This window comes from Tiliqua scincoides, chromosome 1 (assembly GCF_035046505.1).
Source record: "Tiliqua scincoides isolate rTilSci1 chromosome 1, rTilSci1.hap2, whole genome shotgun sequence".
In the NCBI taxonomy this organism is placed as follows: domain Eukaryota; kingdom Metazoa; phylum Chordata; class Lepidosauria; order Squamata; family Scincidae; genus Tiliqua; species Tiliqua scincoides.
This window is the reverse complement of record NC_089821.1, coordinates 237,600,896-237,624,755: the sequence shown is the minus strand read 5'-3', so window position 1 is coordinate 237,624,755 and position 23,860 is coordinate 237,600,896. Positions and strand designations below refer to the sequence as shown.

The following is a 23,860-nucleotide window of genomic DNA, read 5'->3' as shown; positions in this document are numbered from 1 at the left end:
CACAGACCAACCACACGCTGAGTAAAGAAATATTTTCTTTGGCTGTCCTAACCCTCCCAAAACTCAATTTTAGTGGACGTCCCCTGGTTCTGGTGTTATGTGAGAGTGTAAAGAGCATCTCTCTATCCACTTTATCCTTCCCATGCATAATTTTGTATGTCTGAATCATGTTCCCCCTCAGGCGTCTCTTTTCTAGGCTGAAGAGGCCCAAACGCCGTAGCCTTTCCTCACAAGGATGGTGCCCCAGCCCAGTAATTATGCGGCGGCCCGTGTGGTTACTGGAGGTAGGTGGTTCGACTCTGTCAGTCCGCTTCTCCAGCGGCTGCATTGGCTGCCCATTCGTTTCTGGGCCCAATTCAAGGTGCTGGTATTGACCTTTAAAGCCCTATACTGCTCTGGACCAGGGTATCTTAGAGATCGCCTGCTCCCGTACAATCCGGCTCGTCCTCTTAGGTCATCAGAGAAGGCCTTTTTACAAGTGCCGCCGCCTAGGGAGGTACGTGGGGCGGCTGCAAGAAATAGGGCCTTCTCAGTAGTGGCACCAACGCTATGGAACTCCCTTCCCCCTGACTTAAGAATGGCTCCCTCTCTTGAGACCTTTCGGCGAGGCCTGAAGACCCTTCTGTTTAAACAGGCCTTCTGAGTTCTCTGCCTTTTAACATCTTTTTAACATCTTTTAATATTTTTTACAGGCCTGATTCTTTTATGACTTGCTGCTGCTCTATGCTCTTTTTACCTATTTTTTACTCTGACTGCTGTTTTTTATGATGTGTTAATATGTTTTTATTTGTTTTTAAATTATGTTTTTATATGTTGTAAGCCGCCTTGAGTCCCTTTGGGGAGAAAGGCGGGATAAAAATAAAGTTGTTGTTGTTATTATTATTATTATTATTATTATTAATTACCTTAGTTGCTCTCTTTTGCACCTTTTCCATTTCCACTATTTTGAGATGTGAGATGTCCATTTTGAGATGTGGTGACCAGAACTGGACACAATACTCCAGGTGTGGCCTTACCATCGATTTGTACAATGGCATTATAATATTAGCCGTTTTGTTCTCAATACTTTTTCTAATGTAAATACTAAACATATGAAGAATGTATAAAAAGGCACCAATCCTGCAAATTGAAACTCATATACATACCCAATGGCGCGAAGTTGTGGATGCCTTCTGCATTATCAGGTTCAGAAGCCAGCACTCTTGCTTTCAAACTACTATCAGTTGCCTTGCTAGGGCCAGAGTCCAGGAATTTCATAATAGTTGAAACCATGCTTCTTGCTGTGTTTACAATGGCTCTTGTACTGGTCACCATATTATTGCAAATGAGCTGAACACCACCTGTAAGTAAAGTAGGGAGTTAATCAGTGTTAAAGCTAAATAACTGAAAGAACAAAGACTAGGCCTCTCCTCCTTTTACTCAGGGAAGGCAGGCTTGATTTGTGTCCTATAACTGGCTGTTCAATAGCTGAACGACAATGGTTCTTGGGACAAGATCAAAACATCCATATTCTTTGGCCATCCATATGGCCACAAGCCATGTAGGTAAGAATGGCATGCACACTTGTAACGGTTCTGGAATAGTACGTGTTGTTGCATGGGACAATGTCAGGGGGAAGGGGATCAGCAACTTCTCTGTACATACACAGAGACATCTGCTTACATGCAGGACTTCTGGATCTCAACCCTATATTTTTCTAGTCAATACTCAGGAGATGGGGAAGAAAAGAAAAAACAAACACATTTTACCCATATCATGAAATGCCTTCAGTGCCTCGCTGGTATCCAGCACTCTTAAGATGAACCACAGTAGTGGCTCAGACAGCTGACAAGTGGCAAGAGAACCCTGGAGGAAATACACAGAATTATATATGTATAAGTACACATGATTATACTATCCTGATTCAATACAGATATATTGACATCCGTGAAACAATTTATTCCTGCATATCATTTCTGTCTACTCCTCTTCCCATTTTGGCCTCAAACATTAGACGGGGCACCTGACTTTTACCTAATGCTTGAACTCTAGATTTTGCAAACATGGATTTGTATGCAACTTGTATGCAACAAGGTATGCAACTTGTCCCTCAAAACGGCCACGGTGCCAGAAGATTGGAGGATAGCAAATGTCACGCCTATTTTTAAAAAGGGAAAGAGGGGGGACCCGGGAAACTATAGGCCGGTCAGCCTAACATCCATACCGGGTAAGATGGTGGAATGCCTCATCAAAGATAGGATCTCAAAACACATAGATGAACAGGCCTTGCTGAGGGAGAGTCAGCATGGCTTCTGTAAGGGTAAGTCTTGCCTCACGAACCTTATAGAATTCTTTGAAAAGGTCAACAGGCATGTGGATGCGGGAGAACCCGTGGACATTATATATCTGGACTTTCAGAAGGCGTTTGACACGGTCCCTCACCAAAGGCTACTGAAATACTCCACAGTCAGGGAATTAGAGGACAGGTCCTCTCATGGATTGAGAACTGGTTGGAGGCCAGGAAACAGAGTGGGTGTCAATGGGCAATTTTCACAATGGAGAGAGGTGAAAAGCAGTGTGCCCCAAGGATCTGTCCTGGGACCGGTGCTTTTCAACCTCTTCATAAATGACCTGGAGACAGGGTTGAGCAGTGAAGTGGCTAAGTTTGCAGACGACACCAAACTTTTCCGAGTGGTGAAGACCAGAAGTGATTGTGAGGAGCTCCAGAAGGATCTCTCCAGACTGGCAGAATGGGCAGCAAAATGGCAGATGCGCTTCAATGTCAGTAAGTGTAAAGTCATGCACATTGGGGCAAAAAATCAAAACTTTAGATATAGGCTGATGGGTTCTGAGCTGTCTGTGACAGATCAGGAGAGAGATCTTGGGGTAGTGGTGGACAGGTCGATGAAAGTGTTGACCCAATGTGTGGAGGCAGTGAAGAAGGCCAATTCTATGCTTGGGATCATTAGGAAGGGTATTGAGAACAAAACGGCTAGTATTATAATGCCGTTGTACAAATCTATGGTAAGGCCACACCTGGAGTATTGTGTCCAGTTCTGGTCGCCGCATCTCAAAAAAGACATAGTGGAAATGGAAAAGGTGCAAAAGAGAGCGACTAAGATGGGGCACCTTCCTTATGAGGAAAGGCTACGGTGTTTGGGCCTCTTCAGCCTAGAAAAGAGACGCCTGAGGGGGGACATGATTGAGACATACAAAATTATGCAGGGGATGGACAGAGTGGATAGGGAGATGCTCTTTACGCTCTCACTTAATACCAGAACCAGGGGACATCCACTAAAATTGAGTGTTGGGCGGGTTAGGACAGACAAAAGAAAATATTTCTTTATTCAGCATGTGGCCGGTCTGTGGAACTCCTTGCCACAGGATGTGGTGCTGGCGTCTAGCCTAGACGCCTTTAAAAGGGGATTGGACAAGTTTCTGGAGGAAAAATCCATTATGGGGTACAAGCCATGATGTGTATGCGCAACCTCCTGATTTTAGAAATGGGTTATGTCAGAATGCCAGATGCAAGGGAGGGCACCAGGATGAGGTCTCTTGTTATCTGGTGTGCTCCCTGGGGCATTTGGTGGGCCGCTGTGAGATACAGGAAGCTGGACTAGATGGGCCTATGGCCTGATCCAGTGGGGCTGTTCTTATGTAACAAATCAGTTGGTCAGCACTGCAATCATTAGACTGTCATGAAATGAACAGATCCAATAACGCCCAACTCGGCCTTGCAAACAGCATGTCTACTAGTGCACACTTCTATAATGAAATGGAGCAAATTCAGAACCTACATTTTGGAGAAATAAGTAGGAGGAACAACATACATAAACCAGACCAGAATATGACACGAGCAGAGAAAAACAAAAAGCATCAGGACTCAAATAATCCAATCATGCTAGATGTTGCAGGGAAAGATAAAAATCCTCTAAGGTCACTGTCCAATTCAATGTGTATCAGGTCTTGGGGGGGGGGATTCTTCCCCAAAGCCACTACTGTGGCCAGTCATTTGCTTATGCACCAAGCTTCTGTAATTCTTTTGCAGAACAGGACTATGCCTACTGGAATCAACTGCAAATGAATCTTTGGAATACTTACTTGTCTTCCCATATAGCCACAAGCCATGTAGGTAAGAATTGGCTGAAGCATCACCTGCACCGTGGTGGCTTTTTTACTAAGTGTTGTTAGTATAGTAAATAATCCATCTCCAACAGATATGGCATCCAAACCACCATGAAAATTCTCATGTTTTGTAAGATGTAAGCCACTTGCACCTAGGAACAACAGCAGCTGATTTGAATCCATTTGAAGTAAGGCAGTACTCAGAAGACAGATACCATTCAAAAATAAGTTTTGAACTTATCTAATCTTAGAAGTCCCTTCAATTACAGTACTCCAAAAAACTGTATACTGTAAACTTGTGAGTTCTTCTGTATTTCATTGAAGGACAGATGACATATAAGGCAATACATTCTATTTGTATATGGCTGTTATGAATGTAAAGGAGACCATGGAAAAACTGGACTAGTTTGTCCTACATCCTTTGCCAATGTTACCCTTTTCTGAGATCTCCAAAGCAATGAATTATTTTTTCCTCGCTAATGCCATCAAAGAAAAGTCAGACCATGAGAGCAGTATTCCTTCCTTTTAGTAACCTATACTCTTGACTTCTCTAGAGTTCTGGAGGTACATATCCTATGAATCAGACAATCCCAAAGAGTAAGCGACACCTATTCTGGAGCAACAGTGGGTGAAGAGAGAAGCCTCATGTGACCAGAAGAGGCTGCAGACAGCTTGGTAGACTGGTTGCAGCCCTCAAAATGCTGTGGTTTTGCTGCACTTTGGTAGGAAAAACAATTTCTGGCTTTTTTCCTTTACTTTCCCTACCTTTTAAAAGGGCGTCCCTAGTATCTGCAGAATCCTCGGGGGGGGGGGCCAAACGGAACCTCTGCAGATATCAGGGTATGCCTGTAATTGCTAATAGTTACACAATCTATTATAGGTTATGGAAAAATATCCAGCTACATTTGAATCTTTTAATTATAAACCTAGAACCACCAGTGTATCAATCTCAGTGCCTACAAATACAGATGGATTTAGTCCTGTAGTATACCAGGATGGGAAACAGACGATATAAGCTGCTCTAAGCTTTTTGGAGACAGAGCAGGATATAAGTGGAACAAATAAATTAAATTCACTATTATAATACGTACCAATTATCATTGCCATAGCACTGCTGTTACACTGGCCCAGAGCAGACAGGATCTGGCTCATAATTTGCTGGTTAGCCAAGACAAGGTCAGCCACATATGCAGTTGAGCCTTGAGTACTGCCACTGTTTCCATTGTTATCTTTGCCACCTGAAACCTTTTCTTCATCAGAAACACTGTCCGTAGTGCTGCTGGCCATCTGAGCCCGAGCACTGTATTCTCTATTGCTTGAAAGTGGCAGCTGTACAAGGATGTTGACCAGTTTGAGCAAATCAAACATGAGCTGATCCCTTGTCATCTCTCCACAGACAGCCTTGGCATCTCCTGGGCGAATGATATTGGCAAAAAGCCCTCCAAAACATGCTCGAGCACCCACTGAGCTGTCTGATCCACTGCGAGACATCACTTTGTCAGCACATGTGATGTAGTGGTGCACCAGAAAAGTGATAGATTCAATAACAGCAGAAATGGTGCTAACTGAAACAACTTCAAAATTTTGTTCAAGTGTAAATTCCAAGAGCTTCACTTGGGCATCCAGAGGCCCCTGACCAGTTTGAAAAGCACCCCTAGAAGTTAATAAAAATAAAAGAAACTGGAATTATTTTAGCTCAGGAAACAAATGGCTTGCATACACTGAAAGCATTCATGTAACAAAATAACTTTCAAAGTTATAACATATCACTAATTTGTACTGTTTTAGTACGTATAGGCCACTTTGAAAACCTTAAATATAAAGCCCAAGAGTTCCTGAACTAGGTTTGACAGCAGACTAATTCTGGAGAACGACAATCTTTAGGAAAAGAAAGCCTTCTCCTTCCTGCACACATGCAACATGTTCAACAAGTTTGCTGACATTTTTAATGTTCTTGCTCCTCTCCATTATAATGTTTTGAACATGGGTAACCAAAATTGAAAACATTAAAACAAGAACGTATAAAACAGATTTGATCCTTTTTTCTTTAAGACTTTTAGTTAAACCCAACTTTGACACTTTAAAGGCAGGGCTTTTCAAACTGGGGCGTTGCGACGACCCAGCCTGTGGGCCCTGGACTCTGCCCCCTTAAGGGGCGGGGTCAGCTTAGAGGCAGGGAGGCTAAAGCAGAAGTGGAGTGTGATCGCTCCACTTTCACATTCACAGCTGTGGGGAGCCCTGCAGAAGGTTGTGGAGGGCTCCCTGCACCTCCGGGAGGCTGCAGGAGGCTCGGGTAAGTGTGCCTAAACCCCTGCAGCCCCCTCGAGAGGCGCAATCCTGGGGATCGTGCCGCTGCCTCCCCCCACCCCCACCAGCACTTAAGAGTGGCTCAAACTCTCCATGAGAGTTTGAAAATCACTGCTTTAAGGTATTATTATTGAATAAACTTTACCTTTCAGTTGAAAGAATATGTATTAACTTCAATAAAAATTCACTGAACATTTGAGGGCATGTTGAGGAAAGGTGTACTTGTAAACGAGTAAAAAATTCTTGCATAGCTTGTGTGGCTGTTGGGCCCACCTGGAAGAGAAAATGTACAAAAATATTTGTGTTGATCTATAGAGAAGGATATTTTCTAAAATACTGCTCAAGCCACTGGCAGGGGATGGATAGAGAAGAGTTTTACAGCCCAATAATAAACACGTTTACTCAGAAGCATGTTCTAATGACTTCAGCTGGACTTCACACAGAAGAAAAGCTGTTTAATGTTTGATCTACCTCCGTTGGTGTGAAGGCATCCTCAGTTTTAATGGAACGTCCTTCTTCCACCAGGTAGTATACATGTTAAGGACTGCAGGGCTCATCACCAATCTGCTGCTTAACCCTATGAACTTCCACTAATTTTAACATATTTTTAGTTCAATATTCATAAAGACTATAAATTTTGGTATGCCAGAGGGATAATTATTTGCTTACTAACCTGAAGAAAGTAGTAGTGTGCATATAGACATTCATAATGTTATTAAGATATAAGTACATAAGAACAGCCCCACTGGATCTCACAGTGGCCCACCAAATGCCCCAGGGAGCACACCAGATAACAAGAGATCTGCATCCTGGTGCCCTCCCTTGCATGTGGCATTCATGAAATTCTGGCATGAACAGAAATTCTGACAAAGCCCATTTCTAAAATCAGGAGGTTGCACATACACATCATGGCTTGTAACCCATAATAGATTTTCCCTCCAGAAATTTGTCCAATCCCCTTTTAAAGGCATCTAGGCCAGATGCCATCACCACATCCTGTGGTAATGAGTTCCACAGATCATATATAATGTGGCAATGAGTTCCACAGACCATATAAACAGAAAGTAGAGCACGCCCAAAAGAAACAGTGATTCTATAACTGTTCACTATAACTGAGGAATATAATGAACTTATCATCCTTAGGTGACCGAATGACTGCTATATTTGCTTTTACTCATTACTGCAATTAAAAATAAAATTACCTGTGGACTGTGTTGATTGGTTCCATGAGGATTAGTTCCGGAAAGGAATTTCACTAAAACATGAATGAGGTTGGGATCCGATACCAACAGCTGGGCAGTACTTTCCTGAGATGTGATGGCACTGCTGGGACCAGCTTTAACACAAAAAAAGAAAATCCAAACAAAACTTACGTTTGCATACACTACATAAAAGGTGAAGATCATATCATCAAACAATAGCAGCAAAGGGTGAGCTAGATTTCTGTGAAAAAGTTTTTATTGTGTTTTGTTGCTGTTGTCCCAGCACATGCTAAAGAAGTGCAAGTTTTGAGATTTTCCATTTCAGATTCTAATATATACACTTCTTTTACAATTAACAAATACATTTTCATTTCCTTGATGGGTGAACATCTTTTCCATAAGAAATAAAAGCTATGATATGTCTTTCACTCTATAAAACTCAGGTTTCATGTATTTCAAATACTTAACCCAAACTTCCCAACAAAATACGTTTTATTTATCATATATAAGATACATATGTTTGTACTTACATTAAGATATTAGAAAATGGACAAACAAAAGCGCTACCGTAATACAGATCCCTACTTTCATTCAACTTACTTCAACCCAATTGCAATTATTTACTGTTTTTTAAATTACAATTTAATTTTAAAAACTTAGGCTTCGTAAGTGCGATATTCCAAAGAAACTTACAGTTGAATTGCATGTTCGTCATGAGGGTTAGACTATGAAGTACAAGGCACCATGTTCGCAGTAAGGTATTAGGATACCATGCCAGGACAGTCAGGAAGCTAGTTACTGATGCTGTAACAAACACACTTAGTTCAAAAGCACGGCATTTCACAACTGCAAGTTGTAATTGTCTGTATTATTTGCAGACTTCAGTTATTTGAAGAGGAAACCTCACTTTTTAGGGTGGCAAGAACTGGATGTCAAAATCTGCCACGCTCATGAATACACTAAACCAGTGGTTCCCAAACATTTTAGCACCACGACCCACTTACATTTTCCTTGCCAGCTATCAGTTTGTCAGTTTCACAATCCATTAACAATCAAGTTGCAGCCCATTGATGGGTTGTGACCCACTGTTTGGGAAACACTGCACTAAATGAATTGGCCAATGCTAGTAACAAGCACACATGGGGATTAAACTGATGTGTGAGAGAGAAGTGTACAAGTTCACCAGCATCCAAGTACAGAAATGAATCACAGAACTCTTCGAGGGCAGAGGCCTGCCTAGTTTTGACATTTTCTCCAAGGGTGAAACAAATGGCAAGGCTTGTGTTACTACTGTTTTAAATTTTTTGCTTTGTTCAAAAGATCAGCTTTTGTATACTCTAAGGGTCCACTCCACTTGCAATAGTGGAGAGGTGAACAAGATGAGACAATTTTCATACTCAGGGCTCACACCACTTCCCATGCTGCCAACATGTTTGCAACATGTTAGGGTCTACTTGCAAAAATCAAGCAAATTTCCTACACGGACTTGACTTTTACATAGGAATTTGGTAGCATGTGAAGCAGCTATTACTCCATTATGAGAAGAGGCACTTGGATCCTGTGACAGAAATTGCCTTCTGGTCCCAGATTCAGCAGATTTTGGGTCATTTATGACTCAAGTTTACACACCTTTCCGAACTCCCTAAGTACATCAACAGGAAGTAATATGACACAACATCCAGCCTATGTAATTATAACTTTGTGGCTTTATTCAAATAGATAAACAGTGTTGGTATCATGTCTGCTTTAAGAATTTGGAGGAAGTAAGGAGTCACTGGAATATCAAGAGTAACTCCAATGAATTATTCCCTGTTTGGCAAAGAAGGAGCTTCATCCCATGGGGTGGGGGAGAGCTAAAAGTATATACTTATCCATCCCAACACCAACTAATCTTAGGTCTACTTTTCACACTAGGAAGCTGGTTCCCTGTGATGCAATCCAAAACTACTGGGCAGCATGTGTGCAACTATCACAACTGCATGGATAGGGTCTACATTCACAGCTCTTTCCCAGCCCAGATGGCAAAGACAACGCAATTGACTGCACATGCAGTTGTAATAGTCAGTCACTCCCCATCAATGCAGGATCACATCATGGGCAAGTGACTCTCATGCTGCTGGCTATGCGTAAAGGGGATCTAACACATAATGTTAGTTGCAAATGTTATTAACACTCATTTCTCTTTATAAAGATTACTGATACAAAGTGTGTGGCATACTGGGCTAAAGGATGATTTAATCCTAGGGACATCACTGTGGAGATAATTAAGCTACACTTTGGAGCTTCCATGATAATGTCCTTGAACAGCTCTCAGTGGAGACTTTAATCCCATAGGTTTCCATATCCTTTATGAACCCTGTAAAACTGCACTCTGGGATAGGTGGTCAGAAAAGAAAAAAAGGGACTTTAAATACAGAGTGTACAACATACAACTCTTCTATTCTCTTCTTCCTGGTGGCTAATTTTCCTTCAGGATTGAAATAGCATTTGAATATCATAATTAAACACTGAACTAATTTCCACTGCATACAAGATAAATTTCACTATTGATTTCATCAAGTACAGTACTACACCAATACATACATAGGTTTTTATCTGTATATAGATGCATAAAAACATCCTGCCTAATATGTACACACTGATGAAGCTCACCTTGATTCAAAGGAATGACAGGTGTCCGGTTGGCATTATACAAAAAAATGTCACTGCAGTTGTCTTTTGTACCAGTAGACCCAGAATTCAGGCTTAATGTGAGCCATAACTGTAGCAGGGACTCAAGCTAAAGGAAAACAACAGGCAATTGATATTTAAAGAGCTACTTAGAACAACTATGGAACAGAGAACATGACAATATATAATGAACTGATGGCTTAAAATTTCATCCCAACATTATATTCTCTTTCTAGCACATCACAATTGCCTGGGGTCGTGAATGAGTATCTTTCCATCTTCATAGAAAATATGTGGGCCTGTTTAAAATGGCTCAGGTTGAGCAAACCAGAAGAATTTCTCTGTCTTTCTAACTTCTGCCATCTGCACAAATGTGCAGGCAAAAGTTCAGCTGTGATGTATATTGGAGATGCCAAAGTCTGGTCCTAGCAATGTGACGCAAAGGACCAAGGGGCAATGCCCAGCACTTTGCTGAGTCTGGTATTTGTTTTCCTATTGGTCAAGCCCAACCACATGACCAAGGTCAAGGAGAGGTTCAAGGGGCTGACTCCACATTGCCTGCCTCTGAATTGACTAACTGAATTGAACAGTAGAGACTGCGCTACCAGAACCCCACAGAAGATGGTAGCGCATTTGAATCGGAGCTTGTCTTTGTACAAACACTGAACAAAAGATTATCTGCTAATTGCTGCTTCTTCAGAACCTCTTAAAGGTGAATATGGAAGCTGCAGAAAGGCAGAGGGTACTGTCCAGCTAGTTGCATTCTGTGTTTACTGCCTTGATTTTGTGTCCAACATTGAGACCTATTTTTCTTCTAATTGCAAGTGCCTGTTTTTTACCATTCCCCTCACCCCTTTAAATTTTTCTTAGTAAACTTCTGCTCTTTTTACAACTTACTTTCTAAGTCTTTCTGTCCTGAGCATCTCTCCTCATCTCAACCTCTCTGGGCTAGTGCTACTCAGGACAAGAGTTAGACCACAGTTCTGGCCAATCATAGTTTTGGCCATTCCTCCAGCTCAAGAACTGCTACATCATGGAGATGGGAGCAAACTCATGAAGCTGAGTTAAGTGGGAAAATGAATATCGACAAGCAGTTCTAAACCATGGTGTGCTAAATGTTCATCTGGAAGTTCAAACTACAGCATAATTTCTTAACTATGGTTAACACAATCACGTTTTGTGCAGTGGTTCTCAAATGAGGGTGCTGCATGTGTGAATGATTATGTGTAAGCTGCACAGCTGGAATTGAAACTCTGTGTCGCTTCCCTCTCAATGCTCCAGAGCTTGGTGAAGATAATGACAGGAAAAATTTTCAGACTTCACAACTGGATTTCATACCTGAACATGATGGACTTGTAGCAATGAGAAGAGTTTGTTGAAGCATGCACTTAACATTGGTATGGAGGACAGCTGGATAATAAACTGGTTGCTCTGATTTGGTGCATGAAGTCCCCGTAGCAATGAATCATCAGTTCCACTTGGTGACTGACTTACTAAAAAAAACCAAGGTATTTTTCAGTTACAAAAGAGAAACTGCACTTTTTTCTTTATCTTTGTCAATGAACACATATATGGTCTTTTACAACAGTTTCCTAGAATTCAAATTGAATAACCTTGAAATGTTATCACTCAATTTGCCCATGCCATTTAAGGCTGCAGTCCTAAACACACTTGCTGAGGAGTAATCCCCACTGAACATGAGGGGCTTGCTTTCACTGCACCTTAAACTTCCTACTAAGGGCATCAATTCAGTGAAGCTTCCACTGCTTTTGATCCATAAAAACTACATTCCTAATATCACCACTATTAAATTCTTCAAGACTAACTTCCTTGAAAGTATTTTCTAGGAATATCTTTAAAGACAGCACCTAGGTTTAATTTGTTTGCCACACTAATACTACAATTTCTAATGTTCCACTACTGAAAAAAATTAATTTGTTCATAGGAAGTTGCCTCTGACAATAAGGAACAAGAAGCAATATATACCCTGGACACTGAAGACAACAGCAAAAACCAGTCTAGATACACAGGTGGGTCATGGTCCAACCTCCGGTGGGTTGCACTAGTGCAACCACTGCTTGCTTCCTTTATTTATTTTTGAGGTCCAGGCCTGGTACAGTCTGAATAGTAGCCAGGGCTAGGGATCCTAGATAAAGCAAATCATGGAGACTTTGGAATTGGGAGAACTGCTTTGGCTAAGTCCCCCAATTTTCAGCAGGCCCGCTGGTGTCCTGTTTATCTACTTGCTCTGCCTCAACTCTCCTCCCAAAATTGAGCACATGGTTGTTGCCTCACTTCTGTCTGCCTCCTCCTCTCCTAATTAGCCTGGAAAGAAAGGGGCAGGGGAACACACTGGAGCACATAATGTACGATGTCATTGAGTGGACAAAGAAGAAGAAAAGCAGGAAAGAGGAGAAGTCATGGCCCAACCCTCTCATCCTCCCAATTCTTGTGGTAGATCTCATGTTGCAGGATAGGATTTGAAGTAATCCCAGCTTTTGTGAAACTGAAGACCACTGCTCCAGATTGGGTGCACAGACTTCATTCAACCTTCATATTTTCTTGATGCTCAACAGGCCCCTGTAGTGATTAACTGACCTTGTTGTTTCTTCTACACATGTAATTCAGATTCTCTTTATTGTTCCTGACTGTTCCAATCATCATACAGGTAATTCAAAAATTTTATAACAAGAATTAAAAAAATAATTACACACAAAATATGGAAGATTAGATCAATGGATATCTGCCAAATTGACTCAGAATTGGTCTCCAGGCATCGCATTGTTTGAAACACGCCACAAACAAGAGGAATGAGAATCTCCTATTTTTCCCATCTTTTGTTTTATTATATCGAAATATACAATACAGTAGCTAAGATGGTATATTTCTCTTCTATGATGCAAATTTTATATTGTCTCAAGGACACTACTGCATTGTCAAAAAAGTGGAATCAGTGAAGCCTGACACAAAATATTTGGGGTTCTTTCTGACTAGCTCAGAGTAACTCATAAGTAGAAAAATTTGGTGTAAAACACCTCTTCTAAAAGGAAGACTGACTCGAGACTGTCACAACACTGTTTTATTTACTGCACATATTCATATCAATCTTGCTATTGTTAGGAATTGCTCATGTTTTAGCCCTCACCACTTAAATAATCTGTTTAAAAATAGCCTAGGTAAGCAAGGACATCTGAGTTCCCAGGCACCTATCCCATGTGTAGCTAATTATGTGTATATTCAAAATTTTGAGCAACAGAAAAGTAATGATTAAAATACCCAAATATGCTTAGGTTTAAATTATGCAAAATTACATGTAGGAGATGTGTTGGTTAATGCTTGCAGAATGGAATCAGCCTCTAGAGTAGACATCATTTTCAGCATCAGTTCAGCCTGTTGTTCAAGTCCAACTTCTAAGCGGGCATCTAAAGCTTTGGAAAAACAACAGAGTAAACATCTAAAACTATTTCAGACAAGGGAAGTAATATTTCATCAAATCTTCAGCATATTCCCTTCATTAATACAGGGTACTATCTGTATGTTATAGCATATGAGAAAGGCAAGTTAAAGTAGGGAAAAGTGCTAGTTATGTAATAGAAAAAGTAAACATGAGAACTGGCAGTAAGGTGGACAAATGAAGCCTAAAAACATCTTAGATTTAATTTTTGTTTTAACCTTGCAAGTCCCCTTGAGTTCTCTTTTTAAGAACTGAAAATGCAATATGAAAATCCTTTAAATACATAAATGTTCTAAGATAGGCACCTTCAATCTACAGGTATTAACAGCCCTGGTATACCGCTCTAAACAGAAGTTTGACTTGAGATAAGATTGTTACAATCTTACAATAAATGCCTCGGGGCATTATGCCTGCAGGGGTGGCAGCACCTTCCTTGGGCCCCCACTGCCACCTCTCACACCCGCTCCCATCCTCCCCAATCAGAGGCTGGAAGTGACACTTCTGGAAGTGACATTATAAGGCCTTTGGAGGGCCCCCAGATGCAACTGGTGGGGGGCTACCTTCCCCTGGGATGTGTGCGGCATTCTGTGATCCAGGTCCGTAGCAGCACAGGGGCCAGGATCACCAGTGGTTAACAGAACAAGAAACAGTTTAATAAATTGATTCCAAAATTTACTCAATCTGATGCAGCTCTAACGGAATCAAACAGTAGGCTCAGATTATGCCTACAGTCTGAGAAACACATGACAAGTTCTGTATGCTGAAAAGGACAACTGAATCACTTCCTAGAGACAAACTACTGCAAAATAAAATGCACTAATTTAGAAACTCGGGCAATTTTCAAGAATAGTTATATTACAATATGGATATTTATATTTCTTTTCCTCCAAAGAGCTCAGGGCGGTGAACACAGCTGCTCCCCTCCTTTTGTTCTCACAACAACCCTGTGAGGTAGGTGAGGCTGAGAGAAAGTGACTGGCCCAAGGTCACCCAGGAAGCTTCGTGGCTGAGGGGGGATTCGAACCTGGATCTTCCAGATCTAAGTCTACCTCCCAAACCACTACACCACCCTGGCTCTCAATTAGGATATGCCTAATGTAGGTATTTAGATAGAAGTCCTTTTTGCCTCCAACCATCAGAACATGCATACATAACCAGTGAATTGAGTATGAACCATTTTCACTGGCACAAAGCAAATTCCTACTTCAAGCATCTAAGTAACCACTCTGTGACTACTACAGTAAAATGTCAGTAATTTCTCAAGCAAGTCAAATCAATTGTTTCACAGCATGTAAGACTACAGCTACTTTGTACCTTGAGAAACTGATACGCTTACGGTTTGTGATCCATTCTTTTCTGTTGTAACTGCTGGTTTTGCCACAGAGATTCCAACACCTCCAATGTAAGGGTTGTAATTGTATGTACCATAGTCAGCACCCCAGTAATCGTACCATGTGCTGCTGATAGGCTTTATTTAAAAAATGAAATATGCAGTAGTTATTATTTGATTCTCCACATACAATCTTAAGCAGCTGCTATGAAAACAATGTAAGCAGACATAAAATTAGACTGGTGTTATGGCAACATATTTTGGTAGGCATGCAAAAACACAAATGAGGGGAGTACTATTTTTCAACTAGCCTTTAAATTAAGCCCCTATTCATTCAACTATACCAACAAGTTGTGGTTGAACCAATAAGGGCAACAGATCACCTGATAGATATGGCCTGCAAACAACACATTATATCATAAAGCAAATCATGGAAGAGAGGAAGAAATTCACATGGGATAGAAGTGGAAAGAAGTAGGCAAGCCCTTGAAATAAAGGCATGGCCCAGTACCACCACCCCTCCCCACAGATACTGGAAACCGTGGATACAGGGGCACCTTTTTTAAAAAGATCGGGGAATCTTGCTTTACCTAAGTGTAGCGAAACCGCTGCATTTCCAGGACTGCAAGCAGCCTTCTGAACACCATGCAGCCTCTTCCTGTTTGCTCTGAGGCTCCTCCATTTCTCCAATGGAGGAGCCTCAATGCAGCGTGATGAATTCTGGGGCTAGTAGGAGTAATGGAAGAGCCTCAGAGTGACCAGGAAAAGACTGCAGGCAGCTCGGAAGGCTGTGATAAAGCAACATTTTAAAAAAACCTTATCACAGCAAAATCTTTTGCTTTTCTGCCATAGGACCCAAAATGGCTTAATAAAAGGCAAGTTAAACTCAAATTCCAAGTACAGGTCAGACCTTACCTGCGGATTTTGCATGCACAGATTCAACTCAACACGGATCGCATGACCCACGTTGAAAGCCAACCTGTTCCCTCCAGACATGACCGGTGGTGTCCTCTGGTCACACCCAGAACATGTTCTAAGGTCTGGGGAGGATGCACACTGCCTCCCTGTGTCTAAGAAAACCTATGGATGGTGTAAGACGCACTTTCAGTTTTCCGAAAAACCAGAAGTCTGTTTTAGATGTTTCCAGCAGGCATTCTGAGAGGCAAAGAGGCCACATGTTGGCCCACACCTCAGAATACCCTCTGGATAAGACCGGAGGACAACTCCGGTTGTGTTTGGAGGGTACAGGTTGGCCCACCCTGCAGATCCCATTATCTGCAGATTTCTGCAACTGTGGGGGTTCAGGGAATGGTACACCCACAGTATGCCAAGGTAACGACTACATGAATAAACCAACAATTGAAATCCAGCAGCAATTAAGAACAGCATCCAAACAAAATAACCAGCTACTATAGTCACCCGATATGAGCCAGGTTTTCACCATGTGCTTAAAGGTACAGAGGCGCACACAGCCTCAACAAAAAGAGTATTCAAAAGAACCAGCACCACCAATGAAAAGATCCCATTTCTCATATAAACACGTGAAACAGATTATCTGAGCATCCAAAACAGGGCCAAAACAGGTGATGCTGAAAGTGTACAGGACGGATACATACTGGTACATACGCAGCCTTCCAAGCTGCCTGCAGCCTTTTTCTGGTTGCTCTGAGGTTGTTCTTCTGTAGAACAGATCTACAGATGTCTTATCAGATGTTCTTAATAACATTACTTACCTGTTTGTGAAATGTTTCTATAGTATAAAATAAAGAACTGAGATTATATTATAATACTATTATAATATATTATAATACTATAATATAAAGTACAGATAAACATAACTGGCAAGAATGTTTACGAAAAACTGTATTGTTCTGCAAATAGCAGCTACTTTAAAAACTCAAGTGCACCATACCTTGAAAACTTTGGCTGCAAGAGGATCTTTTTCCAAATCAATATCTAAAGGATCAATATCAACTTCCATCAGGTCTTGCAGTAACTCAAGATCGATGTCTTTATCTTTTTCCAAAGATGATAGAGGTGGAGTACCTTTAGATAATTCAAAAAGCATATTAAGGTCCATAATAGATAAACTGGAAAAGCTGATTTTAAAGCTGTGTTTTAAAGCTTTGCATACACACAGATGAACAGGCCTTGCTGAGGGAGAATCAGCATGGCTTCTGTAAGGGTAAGTCTTGCCTCACGAACCTTATAGAATTCTTTGAAAAGGTCAACAGGCATGCGGATGCGGGAGAACCCGTGGACATTATATATCTGGACTTTCAGAAGGTGTTCGACACGGTCCCTCACCAAAGGCTACTGAAATACTCCACAGTCAGGGAATTAGAGGACAGGTCCTCTCATGGATTGAGAACTGGTTGAAGGCCAGGAAACAGAGTGGGTGTCAATGGGCAATTTTCACAATGGAGAGAGGTGAAAAGCAGTATGCACCAAGGATCTGTCCTGGGACCGGTGCTTTTCAACCTCTTCATAAATGACCTGGAGACAGGGTTGAGCAATGAGGTGGCTAAGTTTGCGGATGACACCAAACTTTCCCAAGTGGTGAAGACCAGAAGTGATTGTGAGGAGCTCCAGAAGGATCTCTCCAGACTGGCAGAATGGGCAGCAAAATGGCAGATGCACTTCAATGTCAGTAAGTGTAAAGTCATGCACATTGGGGCAAAAAATCAAAACTTTAGATATAGGCTGATGGGTTCTGAGCTGTCTGTGACAGATCAGGAGAGAGATCTTGGGGTGGTGGTGGACAGGTCGATGAAAGTGTCGACCCAATGTGCGGCGGCAGTGAAGGAGGCCAATTCTATGCTTGGGATCATTAGGAAAGGTATTGAGAACAAAACAGTTAATATTATAATGCCGTTGTACAAATCAATGGTAAGGCCACACCTGGAGTATTGTGTCCAGTTCTGGTTGCTACATCTCAAAAAGGATATAGTGGAAATGGAAAAGGTGCAAAAGAGCGACTAAGATGGGGCACCTTCCTTATGAGGAAAGGCTATGGCGTTTGGGCCTCTTCAGCCTAGAAAAGAGGCGCCTGAGGGAGAACATGACTGAGACATACAAAATTATGCATGGGATGGACAGAGTGGATACAGAGATGCTCTTTACACTCTCACATAACACCAAAACCAGGGGACATTCACTAAAATTGAGTGTTGGGAGAGTTAGAACAGACAAAAGAAAATATTTCTTTACTCAGCATGTGGTTGGTCTGTGGAACTCCTTGCCACAGGATGTGGCGATGGCGACTGGCCTGGATGCCTTTAAAAGGGGATTGGACAAGTTTCTGGAGGAAAAATCCATTACGGGTTACAAGCCATGATGCGTATGCGCAGACTCCTGATTTTAGAAATGGGCTATGTCAGAATGCCAGATGCAAGGGAGGGCACCAGGATGAGGTCTCTTGTTATCTGGTGTGCTCCCTGGGGCATTTGGTGGGCCGCTGTGAGATACAGGAAGCTGAACTAGATGGGCCTATGGCCTGATCCAGTGGGGCTGTTCTTATGTTCTTATGTAAGGAATTTTAAAGCTTTTCATTTAAAGCATTTTAAAGCTGTGCATTCTTAGGAATCTATGTAGTCTACATTCAAATAATCCTAAAACAATGCTATAGGGCAGCATTTCTCAGTGCTTGTGATGATGTCATCGCCAGTTACTTCCAAATTGGGAGGCCAGACACACAAACACTGGTAAGAGTCTCAGAGTGGACTGGAGGGTTTTTCAACTGCATGAAAAGTGCACTCTGGAGCTCTGGCCACAGAGCCGAGCCCCCTACTTCTGCTTGTTGCATTGCATGTCCTGCTGTCAGGTGGCAGAGATCTAGGGGTCCCAAATGTATCACCAGACACCATCACAAGCACCACCGGTTGTAGTAGAACCACTGCTATAGGAATTCCAATGAGAGATAGGAAAAATCTAGGCCTCTCCTTCACCCCATCCCAGTTTGCACAGGCATTCAGTATATAATATAGACATAACACAAAGAACAGAAAAGCAATAGTTTTTTGAGTGGTCATCTGTGCAGACACACATAGTGGAGTTCTTCAGGTTCACAGTGATGAGCTACAGAACAGAAAACTTCAATATTAAGGTTCTAGTCATGGGCAACTGCTTTCTTTTGCTCTACTTTCAGTCCAGCTCATTGTGGGGACAGCGATACTGCATGCCCAAAGCAAAGGTTGTCATATTATATAAAGTAGTTTCAGATTCTTCAATGGAGAAACTGACTTCCTGACCTCGACCTGATGCTCTAGTGAAGGCTCTGGCATCCTGACCAACAAGGAAGTCTCTGTCTTAGGAGGGAACAGGAGGAGAGAGAAACTGCCAGAGTCAACAGGATGACAGGAAATGATACTATTATTGGTACCAAAGGAGCCTGTACTGCTCAAATTACACAGGCCTACAAAACTGAGGGTCAGAAAAGTTTTTCCCAAACTTTATGGTGGTTTGATATGAATTTGGGGTGCCGATTCCAAAAATGGCACCCGTTTTGCCTTATTACGTCTAGTTTTGGAGATATATTATAGCCTCTTCAGTGAATAGTTCAAACAGCTTCCTCATGAGGAAGCCATGGTGTAACCTTAAATAATGTTAAGGTAGCTTTATTGACCGGCGGCAATGATTAAATGTTGAGAAGCACCCCAATGTACATTCAGCATTGTTTGACTTACAGTTTTAAAATAAATCATGCTGGAAGCAGGCTAGCAACATGCTAGAAATGTCACTTCCGCCTATTCCTCTAGCTAAAAAAGAACACAGCCAGGCTAAGGGGATTGATGTTCCCTTACCCCAAAGAGACTTCGGCTGCTTACCCAGTCCTGCAGGATACAGCAACAGCCATTTCAGCATTGGTGTGCTGTGGGGCAGCGGTTGTGGATAGGATTGGGCCCTGAAATACTTCTGCTAGAATTATGACAAAACCAAAACAAGATTTTGCAAGTAATAGTTACAGCTATGAGGTGTATATGCTCACCTGCAATGTCATGTGTCAAGGGCTCATCTATAGTTTCTACTAACTGAACTGTAGACTGCTGAAGAGAATCATCAGAGTCTCCAGCTGAAGCTCCTGCTTCTTCTCCCATTGCTGCTTCTTCCATTGCTTCAGCAGCTATTGGAGCCAGCAATTCCCCTGAACAGAACAAAGGCAGTTCATTTACCAAAACAGAAGGAGAAAGACTGGCTCAAATTATGCAAATATCTGCAGTATTTAATAGTATAGTATAAACCAGTGTTTCTCAAGGTTTTCTCAAGGGGACCACCAGTTTACATCATCACCAGTCACTTCTGGGTTCGGACGCCAGATGCAATGGGACAAACACCAGTAAGAGGCTTACGGTGGATGGGAGGGTTTTTTCAAAAACAGAAAAGCATGCTTTTGGAGCTCTGCCCTCCAAACCAAGCCACCTACTGCTGCTTGTTGCGCCATGTTCCTAGTCTCACTGCCGACTGGCAGGTGGCCAGGGGTCCTGCAAGTACAACCAGATAGCCCCTCAAGCAGCACTGGTGGTACCCATACCACTAGTTGAGAAACACTGGTATAAACTAGTAGAAGTAAAACGTAGCATCAACTAAAACAACTTGATGGCATTTCAGTACAGATACACCAGAATGCGTTCTGCACTTTTGGAAAATATGGATCATAAAACTTAAGCTACATTTGTTTCATACATGCATGAATTTCATTAATATAATGCTACTTAAAGAGTAGCAGCTTACACTCTGCTCTGCCCTTTTTTCTCACCCCATTCCTCCTGAGCCTCACAAAAATGCACTGCTGAGGGACCCTCCTGCTAGAGAAGCAGATGCCAAACCCTGGCTTGTGGGTTGGATCCAGCACCCATGAAAACCCCTCCCTATGTGAATGGAGCTTATCACTCTGCAGGGGAGACTGCTATCTTCAACTCTGATCTTTCCCAAACTTCGTGTGGTCAGCCACTTTCACATTCTGTCACCCAGCAGGCCCTGCACCCAGATTTCTGAGCAGACATTGCTGGCCAGGGTGACATTTGGGGAGTTCAGAGATGAAGATAACAGGCTCCTCTGCAGAACGGTAAGCTCCAGTCATGCAGGGGAGGGATTTCTTGATGCACAGTGGCCCCAAGTTTGGAGACTGCTGTGCCACAGCAGGGAAACATAAGGAAAATGCTGCAAGGGGAAAGAGTATATCCAAAAGCTAGGAGTTCAAACTGGAGTCGTCTAGCTGTGCATGCTATCCATCAGTTTTTATTACATTACATTAGTAAACTGCAATTATATTCAGAACAGATTTGTTTGCTAAATAACTCCAACAAGGTGAGATCCCACCCTCGTGCAACGGCCTGGTCGTGCAGTGCGGGGGTGGAAGGAACACAGCCCAGCATCATCTCATACTTTGGTCAACATTACAGAATATGGTTGGTTGGTTGGGGGGGGGAAGGAGGGAGCACCACCACTCCAGTTCCTATTGCTGAAAGGAAGACTTTGTCCCTAGAGAAGACTGTTCTATTTGATCCTCCATTATCTGCCCACCCACTGAGCAAGACCAGCTGGTTGCAGTTCTCTCAGGATCACTAGACTGGGTGAAATGACATACAACACTGGACACCACAAATTCTGGCCTTTTGTCAACCTAACTCAGTCTATTGGCTCTGTTATTCCTTCCTTGCTCCCATATAGTGAGTACAGCTAGCACTTCCTTTAAAGAAATAGGAGTATTTTAACCAACCTGCTAGAATATCTTGCAGCATACATGTGAGAGAATACTGAGCCCATGCTCCTCCCCAAGAAATGTCTCCTCTGTTAAAGTCTGTCCCAACCAGAAGCAACAGCAGCCTTTCCAACTGAGCTTCATTCACAATTTCACACAAATGAATCGTAGGTCTTGTGGCATTGGCAATTCGAGCAAGAACCTGGAAGGGAATTTCAGAAATAAAAAGCTGCAAGTATGGTTATGCCTGCAAAAACTTGCTTATAACTGTACAGGATGCAACACCTTTCTATGAAAGCAATTTCAGAATGCCAGGAAAGAAATAAGACTCAAGTAAAAGGTATCTGGGCTAGTATAAACCAATACAGACTCATTCGCCAACTGTGACCCTCAAGAAATTATGCAACTGCTTCATGCCGAAATGTTCAACCATAGGTGAGTTTACAGCCATGTCTAATATCAATGAAAGATGCATTCAGAAGCATATGAGAAGCTGAACAAAAGAGTAAGTTACACAGCCCATGTGTGTGATCCTTCTGGCATTGCACTTTAAGGTGCACTTAAGGACATGTAAGTGGCATGCTTTCCTGGATGGAGTTGGCTGGAGAAAGTCTTTTTCAAAGGGTGCATCTTTTTAATACCTTCCCTTCCATCTAAGAGAATGATGGAAATAGAAAAAAGAATGAAGTGGGAAATCTTACAAAAATCATAGCATTAATATTTTGTTCTTGCTCCAGCATGGGTGAAATGGGAAAAAAAAGATTTTTAAAAAATAAAATGAAATTTGGAATAGGAAGCAGAAATTTGAGATGCATGTATTAAAGATTAACCATGCTTGAAGCAAGTATGCCTCTCAGACGTCTTCCTTCTACCAAATGAAAAATCTGTAGACAACCAATTTTAAAACTGATGTTTTTAAATTTATAAGTCATGTAATTTAACTACATCAAGAGCTGGCCCCGAATGGCGAGGAACAGTATGTTCAGTAGGTTTCCTGTTTTGAAAACTGGTCACTTGTATTTAATAAAGTGGTCCAAGTTAAACCCAAATGGCAGACTGGTGTCTTCGTTGGGGGTGTGCAGGGGTAAAAAGAATGCCAGATGCAGGGAAGTAACAGCAAGATGGAGGACTGCTGTTGTCTTGTGTGTTCCCTGAGGCATCTGGTGGGTCCTTATGACATACAGGAAGCTATACTAGATGGGCCCTGGGCCTGATCCAGCAGGGCTCTTATGTTCTTAGCTGAAAGCATACCTGGGTTTAATTTAAACCCCAACCAGGCAAAATAAGTAAGGATGAGAAAGGCCAATTAGCTCATGGTTGAGTGGGGATCAAAACTCCCTAGCCAAACACGCATCTACTAAATCATAGTGACTCTCATGTGTGTAGCTTGATCAAGTCAAAGAACACCTGACAAAATAATGAAATTCCTTTCCTAACTGTTCATTCAGTCTGTCATGCTAAAATATTATGTAGGTTTCAGGATCTATCTATTTTTCCCTAACTCCATTAAATTATAATATATGGTGTACCTTACACACAAACAGGAGCAGATCTGCATGACAAGTAAAATCCATAGATAAAAGAAAGAGTGCCAGCTTCTGAACTACTGAGATGCAGCGCTCATGTGCCAATGTAAATGGAAGAGGTTCAATTTCAGCTGTTTCTTTTGTAGTTGATACTTCCGTGTCCAGTGTTGAACGAGGCCACTCTGCAGTCCGACGTAAACGAATCAGATCCTTAAAGTGCTGCGTAAGTCAAAAGTACAAAACAAAAGTTTGCCAATTTTTCAACTTATCAACTTCAATACATGGATGCAGCAAAATAAGTCCTAGTACTGAAACCTTGCAATACATTTGAAGGGCCTGAAGATTCTTTAAGGAGGCCATCTTCAAGGTTCTACCACATTCTAAGGCTCAGTGGGCAATGATTGCAAAGGGGCTGATCCCCCAAAACACCCTTTCCCTAAAGGTGTAGCTGTGCCTTCTTTGTAGGCTTTCTGGTGCCAAATGAAGGACGTGTCAATAAGCCTTCCCTAGTCAGAAGTATACTTTCCAGCTGCCTGAGAGTTTCATGTTGATCTATTTCAGTGAATG

At 42.0% G+C, this 23,860-nt stretch overlaps 1 protein-coding gene across 6 annotated transcripts in view; it reads right to left on the bottom strand.

Moving 5' to 3' along the window:
• Positions 1–23,860, bottom strand: part of BIRC6 (baculoviral IAP repeat containing 6) — a 169,640-nt gene that overhangs the window by 79,709 nt on the left and 66,071 nt on the right. For all 6 annotated transcript variants that reach the window (XM_066618148.1, XM_066618166.1, XM_066618187.1 and 3 more), the window contains 15 exons: positions 23,297–23,512; positions 21,786–21,969; positions 20,055–20,210; positions 16,980–17,113; positions 15,052–15,205; positions 13,595–13,711; positions 11,622–11,776; positions 10,266–10,392; positions 8,307–8,417; positions 7,614–7,747; positions 6,557–6,684; positions 5,196–5,758; positions 4,081–4,256; positions 1,749–1,845; positions 1,146–1,340 (listed from right to left, as the gene is read on the bottom strand). In XM_066618148.1, the coding sequence (XP_066474245.1) occupies positions 1,146–1,340; positions 1,749–1,845; positions 4,081–4,256; positions 5,196–5,758; positions 6,557–6,684; positions 7,614–7,747; positions 8,307–8,417; positions 10,266–10,392; positions 11,622–11,776; positions 13,595–13,711; positions 15,052–15,205; positions 16,980–17,113; positions 20,055–20,210; positions 21,786–21,969; positions 23,297–23,512 (2,647 nt within the window). The remainder of the gene's footprint in view (positions 1–1,145; positions 1,341–1,748; positions 1,846–4,080; positions 4,257–5,195; positions 5,759–6,556; positions 6,685–7,613; positions 7,748–8,306; positions 8,418–10,265; positions 10,393–11,621; positions 11,777–13,594; positions 13,712–15,051; positions 15,206–16,979; positions 17,114–20,054; positions 20,211–21,785; positions 21,970–23,296; positions 23,513–23,860) is intronic.